Here is a 20,142-nt window from a genome sequence, read left to right on the forward strand (position 1 = left end):
GACTTTATGGAACATTTTCTTTATTCCAATAGTACTTTAAAGATTTTCTAAAATAATGTACGATGAAATAAAGCATGAGTATTTAGTACTTGTTTTTCTTACATATGAATCATGAAAGTGAGTTGAAATTCACAAAAAGAGAAGTTAGAGGTACTTTTTTCTTCTTTATAATGAAATTTTTTTAATTTGCTGCAGTAATGATCTCGATTAATTGAGAATCCAGAAATGAGGACCAAGTGGGACTTTTTCTATCTTCTAGAAAAAGTCCCACTTGGTCATATATATGGTTATCACAATCATCTGAATCGTAAGTTAACCATACTATGGTTACCACAATCATATAAATAATTACTGCGACTAAAATATTGTTAAAAAACCTATCAAAATGTTGAAATGGTTACAGTAAACATGCACGACTATATTTTTTTCTCAGCGCGTACCGTGCAAATAGACAGTACAACACTAAACCTGAATAAAGTATGAACGGGGAATTTTTGATACATTTTGTTAAGAAACTCCGTGAATTTTTTATGTTAAAGAAACATAATAAAAAATTTCCATCAAAAGAAACATTTTTTTACTATTTTAAATTAATTTAAATATGGACAATATAGAGAATTTAACCAGATTTATTAACCTTCATATGTAACTGCCCTTTGTGTGTGATTATTTGAGACATTTTTCTTAAATGCTATAGATACTTTGTGATTCTGATTTCAACAATTAAACTCAATTTAAATTCGTAGCTGCACAAAGAAACTCATTGCATTTGTAGAAAACACAAATAAACGTGCTTTTACTACTGAAAAAATTTACTTTAAGTTGCCATACATTGTATACTCTTTGCGCATATAATTTTTTAAAATGTAATTAATTTATCCTCTTAGTTTTAACAATTTATGTATTTAACATTTTAACACTTAGTTGTTTGTTCGTTGAAATCAGTTGTAATTTAAATTCACTCTTAATTACTATTAAATACTTATGATCCTTTTCCTAAAACGTTGTTACTTTGCCCAAACGCATACCCAATAGTTTACGTCTCTTTTTAGCACTTAATTTCGTCCAAATGGTACTGCTGCCCTCTACCAAAAGGAATTCATCACATAAATAATCGGTATCCTTAATACTGCAAAACAGTGTATCATCGTTGAATTTCTCGGATCGCGAATCGCCAGAAACAAAGCCACTTTCAGGGCGGGAGAGTGAGGCTGTATGCCAGGGTAGTTGTTGAAACCAGCGTGCCACTTTGGCGGTGGAAGAGAGCTGTAAAAAGGGAGTGGTGTAGAGGTAAATTATTTTATATATGAAATTTGTTTATATAATAATTGCTTTAAATGATAATGCTTAGAACTAGATGTACCAGTTTGTAAAATCGATTGATTTAAACAAAAGTGAGTTATGGCATATATGTAAGTGGAATGCCGAAGTGGGTATTTAAATCCTATGTCATTAAATCAAGAGGGTTTTCTGGATTTCCAATCCTATGATTTTACAGAGCCATTCATGTTCAGCTTTTTCAATTTGTAAAATGGACGACTTTTGATCCAGGGATTCCCCACCAAGCTGAGAACCAATTTTTTTTATACTCATATTTTTCCTATCCATGGAAACATATTTGCGATACATATCCTAGTAAGAGTATTTCTAAAACAGCTCTATTTTTGGTATAAGTTTTAATAAGATTTCTCATACTAAACACGGTTTATAATACGATTATATTTAATGAAATAAAAAATGGTAAATTAACTATTTTATCAAAATCAATATCAAATTATTCTTACTAAACTATTCAGCCATCTCCTTTAGAGATGAACGATATTCCGGGCTTCCTTTTGATCTCAGCTCGCAACGGTAATTTGACTATTAATATATACATTAACCTACACTTTGCTGACGACACACAGTGGTTTAGAAACTTTTTTTGTTGTAAATAATTCGGTATCTTGGGAATTATTGATTATATTGTTACGATAATTCACATGGTTTGAGCTGAGGAGTTTTCGAGTTGATTTACGTTTGTTCAGTATCAAATACTTATATAAAAAACCTTTATTTACTCCTCAAAATTATTTAGCGTGTTATAGTAAAAATACTTAGTTAATATTTAAGAAACATATGGGGTTTGACAAATATGGAGCTTTTTCGTGGATCCGTGCTTTGCTTTTTTAGAATTTTTTACTCAAACCGAAATTTTTTTAAAAAATTGGCCAAGTTTGGATAGGTCTGGGGGGTGATATGTCCTCTTAAGTGAACCAAATTTTTCTTTACACGCTTTTGCATTAAGTTATGTTTCCGGATCATATAAAAATTCTATATAGTCCCGAAGAAATTTTCTTTTTTACAAAACACAAATTATATGGGCTTTTTTGTTAAATGTTAAAAATACGGCCCTTTTTAAATGTTCCAATTTTGGATGAGTATAACTTTTTATAGGGAAAAGATAACTGTTAGATAGATTTTGTTATTTTATTTAGAATTTTATCGCCAATATAGCTGATATTTTAAAAATAAATTTCGACCCTCCGTAGGCCCGCCATATCTAAAAAAAACATAAAAAGATCGAGCAAAAAGATAATAAATCGATTTTTTTTAAAAAAAATTCAGACTCAAAATCAACTTTGAGGGGCTGCGCACTGGCCCCCATTAGCGCTAGCAAGCTGAACAAACGTAACAATATCTCCAATAGTTCCCAAGATACCGAATTATTTCCAAAAAAAAGTTTTTAAACCACTGTGCGATATTCGGTGAAAGGACTGAATTGCACTGCTTATTCTACACGATCATATAACTTAAGGCAATCTGTAATGGTAAATTCTATTTGATTACAAAGTAGATTGAAGATAAACTGCAGAGCCGATCATTACCAAATCCAATGGTAGTATTTTTAACAGTATATTTAGTTCGTCCGATGGCTATAGTACAAAGATAACATACAGATCGATGGGTCAATTATTACAGACTCATTGAATGATTTTTGGAAGAAGTACCCAATTTTTTACAATTGTAAGTATCTTGTACTTCTACGTAAAGAGATAGTTCCGTTTTGAAAAATTAACCAATTAAAAACTGGTTTTGCATTTTAATTACAATACAGGGTGGCAGAATGAGCTATAATTATTATTTTTTTGTTTGTTTTTTTCAGCATTTTGTGAAGAAGATATGGGTAATTAATAATGAATAACTATACAATCGAACAACTGACAAAAAAAATTGAATTTTAATTTGCAAACCAACAATCCATTATGTAAACACAGCGTGCATATCATTGAGACTTTCGACACAACTTGGGCCATCATGGAGGTCGCTGCAGAGAATTTTGAATACATACTAACTTGTTTAAGAATTAAGCAACGGCTTTACTATGACATTCGTTTCCGTGAAAAGGCAGATGAAAATCCAGACTTTATTCTGCATTTTAATAATGATGAATGAAGACCATTTCCTATTAAATTTATATATCAATATGCAAAACTGCAGGATTTGGGCTGAGGAGAATCCAATAATACTTAAGTGTACTGTTTGCTGGATGTACCGTTTTTTTTTTTGAAAATGACATTGGTGTTTCAACTTATTTCAATTAAGGTGCATATCGGCCGATGTTGGAAAATTTTGTAATGCTAGCTGTGGAAATCCACCCAAACTTGTGGTTTCAACAAGATGGAGCCACAGCACATACTGCAGTTGCCGAAAATGTCTTTTGTAAGGGACATATTCGGTGAACGCACTATTTCGCGCACAAGCGATTTTAACTGGCCTCCACGTTCATCGGATTTAACAGCTCCTGAGAATTTTCTTTGGGGATATTTGAAAAAAAGAGTATGGCCCTAATTTTGTAAATCACGGCACAAAGTGATATTTATATGGAAAGCAAAAACAAAATTTAAAAAATTTTAAAAATTTGTTTTTGTTTTATATACAAATTCTTAACAGAAAAAACGCACCAAAATTCAAGCGTTGGTCTGCCTTTCATAATTTGAAAATTTTGTATATAAAACAAAAACAAATTTTTAAAATTTTTGAAATTTTGTTTTTGTTTTCCATATAAATATCACTTTGGTGACGTGATTTACAAAATTAGGGCCTATATGTTAACAAGCTAAGAACCTTTTCTCAACTAAAAACCCACATTCGAAATGAAATCATGTTCATCACCTGAAATTTTGCGAAAACTTATGAGAAATATGTTAAAAAGAGCACGTACATATGTGTGAAGGAGAAAATGACCATCAGAGGATATAATTTTTCTAAGCCTATCGAAAAAAATTTCCCCAACAAAATTAATAATTATCGAATAAATAAAAAAGTTGTAAATCATTTAAACCGTATAGCTCATTCTGCACCATCCTGTATCAAATATATAAACGTTTGGACATCGATAACCCATTATAATTTGATACGAAAATGGGGTCCTAATTGTTGGGTTAGCGTGGGCCGAATTTCGAAGAAACTATAATTTTGGTCACAAATTTTTTAAACTTATTTCTTAAAAATATTTACATTTGGTAGCCAATTTAATAATATTTAATTTAAGGTTGTTTCACTGCCTTGTTAATTTACGTGTTCACAATTTCTTTGACATTATTAACCCTATTATATCTGGGGTTCAAGACAAGGGCCTTTACACTAAAAATTATTAAAAATACATATCGAAAATCGAAAAAGTACAAAATAAGGCCAACCCTACTGTACATTCATGATAGTCCTTAAATTTTTAAACAGAATTCAGAACTATTTTTTCGGTCAATGATTGCTTCAAACGAATCAGTTGTGTTTATTTTCAATTCGTATGTTATCCAATTTCACTACTTTTTGATGAATCCTGGTGCACGCAAACATTTTGAAATTACTGATTGATTAGCTCCCTATGATTTTGCAAGCTCTTGTTGATTTTGACAACAACCTTCATGGAGTAATAACTGCAATTGTTGGTCTTCAAATTTTTTTGGCTGGCCTGGGCGTTCTTTTTCATCCGTGTCAAAATCATAACTTTTAAACCGCACAAACCATTTCTCGCCCGTTGAAACCAATTGAACACAATCACCATAAACTTTAGTGAGCAATCGGTGTAATTCAGCGGCATTTTATACCCTGCCCACTATGGTGGTGTAGGGTATAATCCGTTTGTGCAGATGTTTGTAACGCCCAAAAATATTAGTCTAACACCCACCTTAAAGTATACCGATCGACTTAGAATCACTTTAGGTCGCAATTTTGAAGATATTTCAATGAAATTTGGTACGTATTATTTTTTCGGCTCAAGGACCAAGCCTATTGAAACTGGCTGAAATCGGTACATTATTTCACCTAGCCCCCATACAAATGTCCTCCCGAAATTGGACTTTATCGGTCATAAATGTTTATTTTATACATGTATCTCCACAAATTCCGCTCCAAATAAGTTTTATATAGACAAAATTCATATCACCAAATTTTGTTACGATCGGTCCATAATTAGTCATAGCTCCCATATAGACCCGCTTCCGAAAATCACTTAACGTGCATAAATCGCTTAAAAATGAAGGTATACTCACAAAATTCAACATAGTAAACTTTCATATACACAAATCACACGACCTAATTTCATGGTGATCGGTCCATAATTGGTCATAGTCCCCATATAACCCCACTACCTAAAATCACTCAAAAATATAAATTGTTGAAATTTTAAAAGAAAAATGTTTTTGCTCTTTTACTTAGTGTAGGGTATTATATGGTCGGGCTTGACCGATCATATTTTCTTACTTGTTTTTTTTTTCAATTTAAAGATGGAAAGGAAAAGCTTTGTTGGCACAAAATTCGACATTTTCGAAGCAAAAAAAAAACATTGTTTAAACTATAATGTTCAATAACTAACAGAAAATAAATGATAGATATGTACCCTTCAAAATGACATTTGGGTGCACAGATATCAATCAATCAATTTGAGGGTTGTGGGTTCGATTCCCGCGAGAAGCTCTGGGAGTATCTGCAGACAAGCTAAACGCTTCGCAGTTAGTGTTTGTTTATACAAAAAATATATGTTAAAAAAAAACAAAAACCGCGTTCAAAAGATACGCCATCTCTTGTAAATCCCGCTTTTTTAAGTCATACACCTAATATGTTATCCCATTAATATATTGTACTTAACATCCAAATTTAATAACGCAGTAATAATGGCGAGTAATATTAATGTGTTTAAAGATATATAAGTACAATATTATTCTGAGTTATATTTCTTGCTTCTCTATTTGCTTCATAATTAAAATATTGTTACGAAATTGTACTTGAATTCAAATATAACGATTTTAACGGCTGATTTAAAAGTTGCATAATTCTTTCAAATAGCAGTACCTCTCAAACTGTAACATATCTGTGGGCATTATTAACATTGAATAAAAGCTTTTGATCGTAAGTATCGCAACGATGTTTGATGCGACCGTATATTCGAATTCGAATATTCAGTTAAAGAACATTGTAGAAAGTACACCACAGATGGCGTATGTATTAGAAAGCTCTAGAATGTACGAGCTTTGACAGTTAAAGAGCAATCTAAAGTGCAGATGGCAGTGTTATAAATAGTGGCAGAGGTTGCAGTCGTGACTGAGTTTATCAGATACGCTATTCGAATAAACATCAACTGAGTGCCTTAAAGTGTGCTGTATTTTTCAAGTGAATTTGTGTACATTATAAAGTGTGTCTGTATGCGAATTTATAAACATGTATAAAAAAAACTGAGTGACTATTTAATTCTGTTGTTGTACATTTTAAATAAATAAAGAGTTGTTACAATTTCCAAACTACTAAACGGCTTTTATTTGCAATCAAAAGTATCCGGTTTATTTAAAGGAAATAAACAAACGTTTTGAAAAGGTTAAAACGTAACAATATTTTCAATTACTTTCACTTTTAGTTTATTGTTTTTACCGGCAAAAGTCTTTAAAATCTTTAAGTTCTCCTGCTTTATGTGCGACATTGACATTTTCACTTAAGCACAAACTTGCTGAAATGTCTCATTATAAAATTTCCTATCTTGCGAAACTCATTAAATGCCAATTTACACAAAATTAAAAGCACATTATAAAGTTTCTCATGTGGCATATATTAAACATGATTTAATTACAAAATGCCACCAACACCACTAGAAATTCTCAATACCCACACCTAACAGCCACCCACAATGTTGGCAACCCAGAATAAATTGGAAAAAAACAATGTCAGAGAACAGATGCAAGAAACGGAAGGAAATTAAAAAATAAATAACGTTTAAGAAACTGAAAATTTCAAGTGTGTAGAGAAAAAAGAAACAAGAAATGCCAAGAAAATAATTAATGACATGATGAAAAATTTATTTCAGTTTTTTTTTTGTTGTAAATAATATTTTTATTATTATTAAATAATTTTCATTTAAAACATAGTTATTATTTTAAATATCTTTTAAACTAATTAATTAAATAAAATATAACAATTATTGATATTTTCACTAAGACTAAAGCTATTAAATATTACTACTTTTTTTTAAATATTTTGAGCTCTTTTTTTATTAAGTTTTATTTATTATTTAAACATAAATCATTTTTATTTGTTTATTATTTAATTTAAAAACTAGCTGAATTTTATAGTTAATTATAACATGATATTTTTTGTTATTCTAAATATTATTTATTTATTTATTGATTTATTTAATTTTCTATAATGAAAATATTTACAAATATTTGTGTAACTATTTTAACATTTTTAGCTATTCTTCTTTATAAATAATTTGACAGATTATACTGTGTGAGAAAAAAATACCTGGGAAGTGTTACTACGTTTTGAAATTACAGGAATATTTTTTTTAAAATTTGCCAAATCTTGATTTATAAAAAAGTAACTTAGTTGAATATAAACTGATTTTAAGTCTCAGAGAATTTCTGGTTGACAATTTGAAAAGTGACAACGAAACTTGTACGAAAAACCGAGATTTTGTTTGGCAAATTTCCATAAAAAAGATTCTTGTTGTACTCGACAAAACCTAGCAGAAAACTAGTATCACTTCCCAGATATTTCTACTTCATTCTTTTATGTATCACTGTGTTATGCGTGATGAAATGTTTTTTTTTTTTTTTGTTTCTTTTGTAATATTTATGATGAAATTTCATTTCATGTTGGTGATTTGATATTTTTTTAAGAATATGTATAAGAATTCTTTAGAAGCATTTTAACAAAGCTTTTGACAATAAGCAAAAGGAAATTATTTCAATAAAAATGAAATGTCATATGTATGTTTAGTTAAGTTAAAATAAATAGTACATAGTTGTTGCTCACATATAAACATTTTAATAATATTTAGAATTTGCTTATTAAAATCTGATATCTATTTGATTTGTTTATTAAATTTCGTATTTATTGCTTTCTGTTTAGGTTTTATATCTTTATAGGTATATGTTTCAACACATTAACAAAAACATTGTTGCATTTTTTGTTTGTGGTTCTTGAAATTAAGTTTAACTTGGTAATTGTTTAATATGTGTCTTGATGTTTATTATGTTAAATCTGAAGTTTTAACAAAATCCTACTTATTTTCAGGTTAGTTTTAAGCAATTTATAATGATATTTTCGGCAGAGCCAAATCATCACCTTAGTATAAATTTCTACCCGTATTTTATTTTTAAATTTTTTGTCTCAATTTAATTTTTTATCTGTGGACTTTTGACAGAACAACTTAAGTGTAATTTTCAAATTTTTCAGGAGAGCGCAAAAACTGTTGAATTGATCAATAACTTTTTTATTATTTGTCCTTAAAGAACTTTATTATTTTGCTCAAAGAATTATACAAAGCTCTAGGAATTCTTTAAGGACAAATAATAAAATAATTATCGATCAATTCAACAGTTCTTACGTTCTCCTCATTAATTTGAAAATTACACTTAAGTTGTTTTGTCAAAAGTCCAAAGATATATTTTATAGGGTCACAAATGAATATTGTAGAAATTACAAACGGAACTTATATTTCCAATATAATCTTACAACTTTTGGTGAATGGCAGATCAGTAAAAAAATTATTAATTTTTAAATGGATTGCAATTTTTTGAATTCCCTTAATGTGTATGGAATTAAAATTTTAATGAATTCAACGGGAATTCAAAATAATGGGGTGCATTAATTTTACCAAAACAATGAATTGAATTAAAATATGAAAGAAATCATCATGAATTTGAATGCATTCAGTTTGTTGAAAATATGAATAGAATTAAAATTTTAATGAAATTAAAATTACTGGATGCATTCATTGCAACCAAAAAAAGGGAACTGAATTAGAATTTTAATGAATTGAACTACATTTCAGTCCAGGTCAAAAAATAAATTCCGATTTTTTAATAAAATAGGCTTTTCGCGATTCTAAGCAATTTCGTATTCAAGATATTCAATTGATTTTAAAAAAGTTCTGAGCAACTTTTTAAATCTATCAAGGGTTTTCTATAAAATTTTTGAAATTCCTTTTCTTTTAATCGTTGTTGAATTCATTAAAATTTTAATTCAATTCATGTTTTGAAGAAACATGATTTTTTATTCGTGAAGAATTAATTAAAATTTTAATTCCTTTTTTTTATTTTGGGAAAAATAAATACAATTCAATGAAATAAACATTGAATTTTTTTCCTTCATGTTGAATTAAAATTTAAATATGAATCATATATTTGCAGCTCTGCTGAACCGCAGACATGCACAATTAACATCAATTGATCATTATATGATGTTGTTTTCATTCCTAACAATGCAAAATCGTTCAAATATTTCATAATTGTATAAAGAGTTTAAATAAGTATATAAAAGAACCGTATATTTTCGGTTCCAAACTTTATTCGGTGAGAATAAATATTCGAATACATTTGTTCTAATGCCGAAAATGTCCAACGAAATTTAATATTCGGTACCAGAAAAGGGATATTTAGTAGGAAATTATAAAACAAGTGCAGATCCGTTTACCATTTAAGTAGGAATATAAAGTATCAAATTATTAAGTGAAATAGTTGTTAAAGTCAAAGAGGCTACTTGGCTTTATAAGAATAAAATAGATTTGAAACATTAACATTGACAACTATATGATTCAATTATCATAAAATCAGAAAGTCAAATAAAGCTAAGTCCTTTTTTTAACGAAATATATAATACAACAATAAAACTTATGATTCCAGATAAATATTTAGAACTTGAGACAAATTATGCCGCAATTACTTTTAGAATGCTGTTGCAATTCTAAACTACGGGGTTGGATCAAAAACTCAGTGCCTTTTTGAATGAAACACACGTTGTTGGTTAAAAAACTATTTTGTCTCCATTTTTTTTTTATCACTTCCAACAAATATGATTTGTCGACATCATTAAAATATGTATTTTTTGTTATATGATTTCTTTGTTGGAGTCAAATCTCTTTTCGCCGAGGTTTGGCAACAAGAAATAGTCACTCAGTGCTAAATCCGTAGATTAGGGCGGAAGAGGGAGCATTTCGTAGCCATGGAAACTGCACATGTGTGTATCCTTTTGTGCACCCGATTGTAAGAAAACGCGACAGCCATCTTGCGGAATGATTTCTCATTCCCAAGTGATAATTCAAAATTGAAACCAATGTTCCATGTGACAATCTCCGATTGGCCAACACGATATCATGAATTTTTCAATAGTTTCGGGTGTGAGTCCTCAACGTTCCAGAACGCTTAGCATCTTCCGAGCTTGTACGGCCACAACGAAATTCAGTACAGAGTTCCCATAATATTTATCATAGCCTTTGCACTAGTTTTAAATTATTTCTAGACTACTTCTATATATCTCTTACTAATTCCGAAACAACGGCAAAATAATAAAGCATTCTTAATTACTTCTTAGAACTATTACCAACCGTCACAATTTCAAACAAAAATCACTGATGAAAGAACTAGTTCTAATACAGCTCCCAAGAACGTATGTTTGTTCTGCAAGGTAGCTAAGAAAGTGACAATTTGAAACAGAAATCATTTGTCTCAACACCAAACTAGAATGACTACTGTAAATTAGTTCTACGCCATTGCCAATTGTATTTCAAAAGTTTCTAATTGTATTTCAGAATTTTCCAATTCTTTTTCAGAAATTTCTATTTGTATTTCAGAAATTTTCATTGGCATTGCTATTGGAATTTTCTGAAATTCAATTGGAATTTTCTGAAATACAAGTTGTGGAACTAACACATTTTCCATGGAATAGCAATTAAAATTTGTATGATATTTAGATACGAATTACAATAAAATTGTGAGTCTACTGACATAGTTTAAATAGGTTATGGAAAAATAGATGTCGTTCAGACTTAATAGAGTAAAGTGAGTAACATGGAAAAAATGTGTGCCAAAAACAATTTACTAGTTTCCAGTTTCTGACTCACTAGATAAAACTCTTTTTTTAATAAATTCAGGATCAGTTCTCTTTCTCTTTTGAAGTAGGCGATCCAGAAAATCTACTGATAATACCATTTTAAATGACGCTACTTTTTATGACAAAATTTTAAATCTCAAGCCTTTGATTTAACTAAAATTTCAGTACATTAAAATTTAAATCATAGAGTTATTTGTCATCTATGATTTAAATATAAGCTGTCAAGTTTACTAATGCTCACCAGACAATACAATAAAACTAATTCATATCATGTCAAGTTTCCACTATTTAAAACAAATAAATACAACCCTGTTCCATGTTCATGTTCTGTGAATTTTTGGCTTAAGTTGCTGGCACGCAATTGCTTTTTAAATTAATACTGTGAAAGCAATATTTTTGAAAAATTGTATATTTCTCTTGGTAGAATAAGTTAAAATATTTAAAGTAAATTTCTATATAATTAAGATTTAAATAGCTTAAATTTAAAATATTCAAGAAAATTAATTAAAATGAATAAGGAATATTTAACATTCCTTATAGTTAGAAATAACTAAAGTAGATAATAAATTAATTTAAATCGAAGCAGTTGAAAAAATACACTTATAATTAGGGCTATAAATATTTAAAGAAATACTTTTAATATTAATAGATATATGGCTTAAAACGAATATTTTTAAAGATAAAATTTTATTCAAAATAAATTAAGGAGTTTGGTACATAGTTTGCAAATACATTTGGGGTATTCACACGGTCTGCTATTAGTCATATTGAAATAATGTCCTAATGTATTATAATAGTTGTTGTTGTGTTTTAAACAAAAAAAGTATTATTTTATGATAAAACAATAAACATAGTTAAAATAGTCTTATTAGTTTAGAACTTTTTTGTTTGAACAAAAATTTGATTAAACTATCATAATATATTAGAACATTATGACAATATCACCAAATACTAGACCGTGTGAATACACCAATTATTTAATAAGTCATTGATTATAATAATAATAATGGAGGTTTTGTGTTTCACCATCTGCTTATTTAAACTAAATCCCTACTTTTTAGTGATTCTGTTAAGAGGTAGCAGTTCGATATAAATCACATGAGTGTATTTTATTTGATGTGTGGTAAACCAAAATAAAATACACAAAACTTTCATTTGCCAAGTAATGAGTTAAAATGCTTAATTCTGGCACTTTACTACTTACACAATATAACTGATATCACTAAAACTATACCATTTCCTATTGTATTTCAGAAATTTCTTATTATATTTCTGAAAACTCCAATTATATTTCAGGATTTTCCAATTACATATATTTCAGAAATTTTTAATTGTATTTCAGAAATTTCCAAATGAATTTCAGAATTTTCTAAATGAATTTAAGAATTTTCTAATTGTATTTCACAATTTTCCAATTGTATTTCTGAAATTTCTAATTATATTTCTGAAAATTCCAATTGAATTTCAGAAATTTTCATTTATATTTCAGGATTATCCATTTATATTTCAGGATTATCCATTTATATTTCAGAATTTTGAATTTATACTTAAAAAGTTCCTAATTTTATTTCAGAATTTTCCAAATGTTTTCTAGAAATTTCTATTTGTATTTCAGAAATTTCCACTGGTATTGATTGATATTAGAATTTTCTGAAATATAAATGGAAATTTCTGAAATACAATTTGAAAATTGTGAAATACAATTAGAAACATTGTAAGTATAAATTCAAAATTGTGAAATATAATTGGAAATTTCTGAAATTAAATTGGAAATGGTGTAGTTACAAATTAAGACTTTAATAAATCATTGATAGTTAGGACTCAAAAAAACCGTTATCAAACTGAATATGATTAGGCAAATGACTAGGAGGTAAGCAGTTACATAAATCGTTATATAATAACTTCTGTGTAATGTAGAAGGTATGTAGTAGTCATTGAAAAGTAAGTTATTGGATAATTACAAATTATATGCATGTTTTTGCTGGGTAGTAATTGTTCTGTGGCTGTTTTTTGCTAACCACACGCGTTGCAACTGTTAGTACAAGTTGAGTAGGTTGTACACGAGATTGTAACGTGTGTGGGGTCGTTCAGATCAAAAGTTTCGAAGTTTTAGGCAAGTTGTATAAAACGGTTGAAACGTTAATGGATATGTTGTACAACGTTATTCTATTTTATGCTTTATTTTCGTAGTTAAAGTCAACTTTTTATTTAAACTATTGAACCCTAGCAAAAATATCCGATGACATCTTTAGTCAAAATAAAATTGTACACGAAGTTGTATATTTTGTGAGCAAAACGGCCGACTTGGTTGACAACCGCGATGTATCAACGATCGTAACGTATCTGCCACATTTTTTAACTGAATGACTAAAAATAAGAATTTAGTTCAGAGCATCACAACTCTAATTGCTTTTGGTATAACTGTCATTAGAAATACAAATGGTACTTGTAAAATACACAGATGATTTATGCAATTTCTCTTTTAAATGAATACCCTTATTATTATTTTGAACATAATTTTAGAACATTTAAATACAAGGAGTCACTGCTGCATTCACCTTGAGACAACGTTATTCAGAAATGACTTAATTAATTGAGAATTCAAGTTTTCCAAGGGAAATTCTATTCTTAATTGTCTCAAGATCAGTACAGTAGTTATTAGACAGAGATCGATAGTATTTTGTTATAGTAATAATGATATTTTAAAGAATTTTCAAATGTTTTCATATTTTTAACGTCTTAAACATAATTATTACCATTAACAACTACACCGATCTCTTTTTCCTTTCTACTCCTACATATAGGAGTAGAAACCGAACTAAACTCCTTGGAAATTCTTAAAAAAATATCTCCCACTCCTATTTGGTCGTGTGTCTGGCCCATGCCGTTCTCTGGACCTGACTCATAATTTGACTACGATTTGGTACCTTTTCGCTGGTGCTGCGCGTTATGAAGCTCGGTGTAGCCGACAATTTTCGTTGATTGGTCACATTGCCCGCTTCGTCGGTCACCTTCAGCATGACCGTATTATATCTGGGCGATGATGATGATGTTGAAGGACTTATATCGTTGTTATTGTTTAAATTTGAAGTACTGCGCACCATTGAGGTGAGCGGTGACTCTACAGTCGAAGATGATCTGCTGTTTTCTCGTGAACCGGAAGCAGCTATATTACCATTTGATATGGCCTTCATTAGTTGTTCATCGAGGGCATTGAGATTTTTCTCCATGCTCATGCGCATTTCATCGGTAATGGGTGAATTGGAATAGGAATTACGATTGAGCGTTCCCATGGGTGAGGGCGTCAGGTTGCCCATGGAACTGGGTGTGTTTAGTAAATTGTAGTTGCTACTGGCCGTGTTGTTGTTATTGGAGGGACTGCAAGACATGGGATTGACAAAGAAAAAGGAATTATGAGGAGAAGGTGTGGGCTGTGGTGTACCTCCGCCACCACCACCACCATTAGCTATGGATATGGCACCCGATGCTGTGGCACCCAAATTTAAGGCTTGCAAACGATTCAACAACTCTTGATTGACATTGAATAAATCCTTGGAGAGAGCATCTTGGGCTTGCTGTTGTTGTTGCTGCTGCATAGCCGGCGGTGAGTTCAATTGCTGCAATTGTGTGGTTATGTTTTGCAATTGATTCATGGAAGGAAACGGACTAGTCGATAGAGTATTTGTGGCACTTGTAGCATTTGCTGCTGAGACATTCAAATGTAGCTGGGATTGATGCAAAGATGTTGTGGGTGTTTGGGCTGTTAAACTATTTCCTTGTGCTCCTGCCGAAGAGGTTACGGGGGTGTGTTGTTGCTGCTGTTGTTGGAAATTTTGTAGATTTTGCGTTTGCTGATTGAGGCCACTTAGCTGATGACTCAGCGAGGTTAACTGCTGATTAATTGAACCCAAATTGTTAATCTGCTGATTAATGGTGGCCAAATTATTATTGGCATTTCCAGCTGTGGCTTGTAACAGCATTTGTAAATGATTCTGTGTAATTCGCATAACGCAGACAGGCAGTCAGTCAGTTGTAGGCAAATAAGGAATATATAAAAACAATTTCTCATTGGATTAAATTTTGTATTGTTTTTTTTTTTGTGAAATTTACATGAAAATTGTAACATGAACTCAGCCAAGCATTAATGAAAACAGCAAAATAATAATTGAATTTTTTCTTTTTTTTTGTTTGAAACTCAAAGAGATTATGGTTCTTTTGTTGAGGTTTTATTATGAAAAACTTAAAAAATTTTCACACATTTTTAACACATTTAATTGAAAAACAACACAAAAATTAAAAAAAAAAACGAACACACACAAACAGCTTTTTTGTTAAAAAAAAGATGCAAAATTAAAGAAACATTTTTTTAATGATAATTCAATAAAAAGCCAAACATGCGCATAAAAAAATTAAAATTATTTCTCGTGCATAAAATATTAAATTCTTTTTTTGCGAAGCAAATTAAAATTTTACAGTATTTTGAAGGGTTTACTTAATTTGCTTGATGTTAAAATAACTTTAAAACCTATTTGGAGATATGGTTTCCAATTGTGTGGAACGGCCATCAATGCTAGTATTGATCTGATGCAGAGATTGTTAGAATCATGATGGGTGCACCATGGGACTTAGGAAATGGAAATATTCTCATTGTCTTGAGAGTACCATTTGTAAATGACGAGTTCAAGGAAGTCCGTGAAAAATACATTCTAAAACTACGCAGACACCGGAACCTACTTGCAGGAATTCTCACACAGAGCCAAAAGCGATCTTCGTATAGCAGATTTATCACCCTGCTAAGATGAGGTCCATTTGTCCATCAAGGTATTCTTCAAAGAGCAATTAGCTTTAATTTTAGATATAAGATTTTAATGTTTATTGTTAGGTTTAAGGTAATAAGACAAATCCAATAATTATATATCGGGCCAGAAACGTTCTTGGGCTGATCATCAAAGTACCAGCATTTATATTTAATAGGAAGCTACTAATAAATAATCCGAGCGTCCATGTAATAGGCACCTTTCAGCGAATGATAAACCTATAGATAAACGTACTAAGGTGCTCAACAAAGTTTGCTCTAAGTCGTTATTCCAAAGTTCTTGGAATGATGATGCCAGTACCAGCGTTTTTATTAAAAATTAAGTCACTAAAAATCTTCCGAGCCTGCAGGATGGCAGATATGTATATGAAACTATCTGGAGAGACAAATCGAACAATTTCTATCTTTCGGAACCATCCAGCTAACACCAAGGCAGGGTGAAAGTGATAGCTGCCAGATATCATACCGCATTAGCAATTTCAATATATTTGATTGGGTTACCAGTTGAAAAAAAGCTTCTAACTCAAAACGAAGTTATGAAATATAAAGGGACAGGCCAAAAATTACAAATGAAGTTGAGAATTTCCATTTTAGATTGAGAAAATTCCAATTGAAATTGAGAAATTCAAATTGAAATTTAGAAAATTCCAATTGAAATTAAGAAAATTCAATAAGGCTAAGCATTGGTGAAAATTTCACGTAGACGACTGTGGCAAGGAGCATTGTCACATGCTAGAACGAGTTAAGATAACTGATTGCCCAAATCTTGTCATCTATCAATAACTCTTTTCACCTCCATTTGAATAATGCCTGTATTCTACGACAAAATAAATTAAAATTGGTCACTTTATCCAGACCACCACATCTTTCCACATCTGATATAATCGTCAATTTTGTTTTTTTTAATAAAAAATAATTTATATAATGTTTCTCAATTTTATTTAGAATTTTCTCAATTTCATTTGGAATTTTCTTAATTTCAAATGTAAATTCTCAAATTCATTTGGAATTTTCTCAATTTCATATTGAAATTCTCAACTTCATTTGGAATTTTCTCAATTTCATTTGGAATTCTCTCAATTTTAATTTGAAATTCTCAATTTCATATGGAATTTTCTCAATTTCAATGAAAAATGGTGTAGATGGTCTACTTTTATTGCATGCACGATTTCGAAGTTTACATGGCCTCTACACAACTGCCATAAGTCGGCTTCTCCGATAAAACTGTCACGGGATCGGCTACGGGTTGTGGTAGTCGTTTGGGCAGGGTATTGTTTGACAGGTACACATGCAAGGATATTGAATCATCCTCCTAATGACTTGGAACTGCTCAGACTAGATGGTCTACTTTCATTCCATGCACGATTTTGAAGCTTACATGGACTATAAATGACTGCCATAAGTCGGCTTCTCCGATAAGACTATGACGGTATCGGCTACGATTTCTGGTAGTCGTGTGGGCAGGGTATTGTTTGACAGGTACACATGCAAGGAGATTGAATCTTCCTTATAATGACTTCCGGAGAAGTTGACATGATGAAGACGAGAAAGAGACGGTGGATGATGTTTGCCCTGCTATAGAATGGCTATAAGGAGGATGAACTCGTTTATTTGTGCATTAAGTTTGTTTTCTACCGAACTAAACTTGGACATGCAAAGGTCCTGATTGTGGTGATGGAACATGATCATTTTAGGCTATAACAAAGGGACCAATTTATGAACCCATGTGAGCTTAAGTAGTTCCCTAAATAATTTGTAGGAAGATCTGCTTTTACACAGGGAAAGTTTAATTGAAGCAAGTACCTTCGATTCTCTTTTAAACTTGATCGTGTGTTTACACACAGCATGTCTGTGTTCAATTTTGTATGTCAAAACCTAATAGACGCCATAGTGGAAATGAGAAAACAAAAGAGAATTGAAGAGACTTGCCACTACAAGCAAGTGTGTACCCCTCTTCTTTCTTCTTGCCACTCTCTCATATAAACTCAGAATTGCGCAAGAAATCTTGCCCTGTGTAAAAGCAGACAAACTGTCAACAAAGATGTAAATAATTTGACAACAATTTTGACAACTGTTTGTCTTTAGTTTAAAATAAAATTTCAATTAAGTAAACTTTAAAGCAACACAAAAAAATTATTAAAAAAAACGACATTTATTATAAAAAAGTATTAAAATAAAAATCATGCCAATTAAAGCTTTGCTATTTGAATAATAATCTAAATAAATTACTAACCTGTGGCGCCATGCCGATATTCGCACTGGTTAAACCAGGTGTTTGTTGTTCGGTATATGCTCCCAATGAGGCCAAGTGTTCTAATAATTCTCGATTTTGTTGCAACAGTTGCTGTGTGCGAGCCTAAAAGTTTAGTTATATTTAATTGTAACTAATTTGTTCTATAGTAGAATGTTTTATAGTAAACTTACCTGAGCTTCAATGCGTGCATTTGTTTCCGATATCAATTGTTCTCGAACCAACATTAGTTGGGCCAAAGCCTGGCGCGTTTGCATGGCCTGCTGTTCTAATTGATCTTTGAGTTTGTGAATCTCACGACTGGGTGAGGAGGGAGTCGTGGGTGACTTGTCCTCGTCGGTCTGCAAGGAAAAGGGTAATAAATATACATTCATTGTTATAACAAATAAAGTTTTTAGTCAAATTTGTAATCAAAACAGAATTCAAATAAATTGTGGCCCGCAAAAAATAATGAAAAAATATTTTCGTAAATACTTTTAGCACATTTTTCATCCTTTAACACGACTTTATACATACAAAAAAAATTATTATTCCAAACAAAATTCCAATTTTCCACCTTGCACCAATTAATTTACGAAAATCGCATAAATTTACAAACAAAAAAAGTGTTTCTGTTTAATATTAATTGGCAAAATTATTAGTTTAAAAAATACATAATTTCTGTATTTATATCAATCAACGCCACGCGAATTATTTGAAATTTACAACAGAAATTATTAATTACGAATTGTTTACATTTAAAATAAACCATTTTTATCAATCATTTTGGATCTTACTCGTATTTAATTTGGCTTGCAACAAATTCAATATTATTATTAAATTTATTTATAAAATGTTCTTATGTAGTAGTTTTTTGTTTTGTTTTTGCTATTGCCAAAATTATTGGAAATACAAGCACACAAATCTCATTAACACTCAATTTTCTTAACACATCATAATCACATGAATTCAATATCCAAATTGTTTTGAATTTATAATAAAATTTTATATTTTAGTTTAAGTTTTTTTCATTTCTTTTGTTTGGTTTTGTATAAATTATAACACATGTCATCGTATTTTATTAAAAAAATAATAATAATAACAATAACAAACCCCAAGACGCCAGTGGTAGAAATTGTGTTTAGATGAAAATTTAAAGAGGGATGAAAAAAACGTGGCACAATTATAAATCGTTTTGTTGATTTTTCATATTTGAATTATAAATTTTAAATTTTTATCGACTGGGTTGTTAAAATTCAATTAACAATCAGTATATTATAATTTTTTTTACTCAACGCTTTTATAAAGTTTTTTTTTTTTGTTTTTCATAAAACACAACAAATATTTAAATTGTATATTAATTAATTACACTGTGCTACAGCATAAAATAGTTAACATACTGGGTAAATGTGTAAAGTTTTTTAAATTTTGAAATTAACCCAAAAATCTGCAGTTAGTGTGCAAAGGTATATAAAATTGAATATAAAATCATATACATTTGTATGTACCAAAGTTTCGAAAGGATTTACTTCCAAATTCAATTTTCTAAATCAAATTTTATTTTATCTCTTTATAATTCCATTAATGCATTCTGCACGAATATATAATTCATAGGCTTAATTTCTTAGTTCTTCAAACGTATTGTATTCATTCCTTGGAGAATTCATTATTTATAGAACTAAGTCCTCATTAAATCATTCAAGTTTTCTGTAACTGAAATCCATTGTAAAAT

General features: G+C 30.1%; 1 protein-coding gene across 5 annotated transcripts in view; it reads right to left on the reverse strand.

Moving 5' to 3' along the window:
- Nucleotides 1-457: 457 nt before the first annotated feature.
- The window catches only part of LOC135953381 (capon-like protein), a 501,555-nt gene continuing 481,870 nt past the window's right edge, over nucleotides 458-20,142 (reverse strand). For 3 of the 5 annotated variants that reach the window (XM_065503264.1, XM_065503261.1, XM_065503262.1), the window contains 3 exons: nucleotides 18,605-18,772; nucleotides 18,414-18,536; nucleotides 13,147-15,356 (listed from right to left, as the gene is read on the reverse strand). In XM_065503264.1, coding sequence (XP_065359336.1) covers nucleotides 14,223-15,356; nucleotides 18,414-18,536; nucleotides 18,605-18,772 — 1,425 coding nt within the window. In that variant the 3' untranslated portion in view covers nucleotides 13,147-14,222. Of the gene's footprint in view, nucleotides 1,267-13,146; nucleotides 15,357-18,413; nucleotides 18,537-18,604; nucleotides 18,773-20,142 lie in introns of those variants that run through there. The other 2 variants (XM_065503263.1, XM_065503265.1) reach the window with 2 other exon arrangements.

This window comes from Calliphora vicina, chromosome 3, assembly GCF_958450345.1.
Source record: "Calliphora vicina chromosome 3, idCalVici1.1, whole genome shotgun sequence".
Lineage (NCBI taxonomy): Eukaryota > Metazoa > Arthropoda > Insecta > Diptera > Calliphoridae > Calliphora > Calliphora vicina.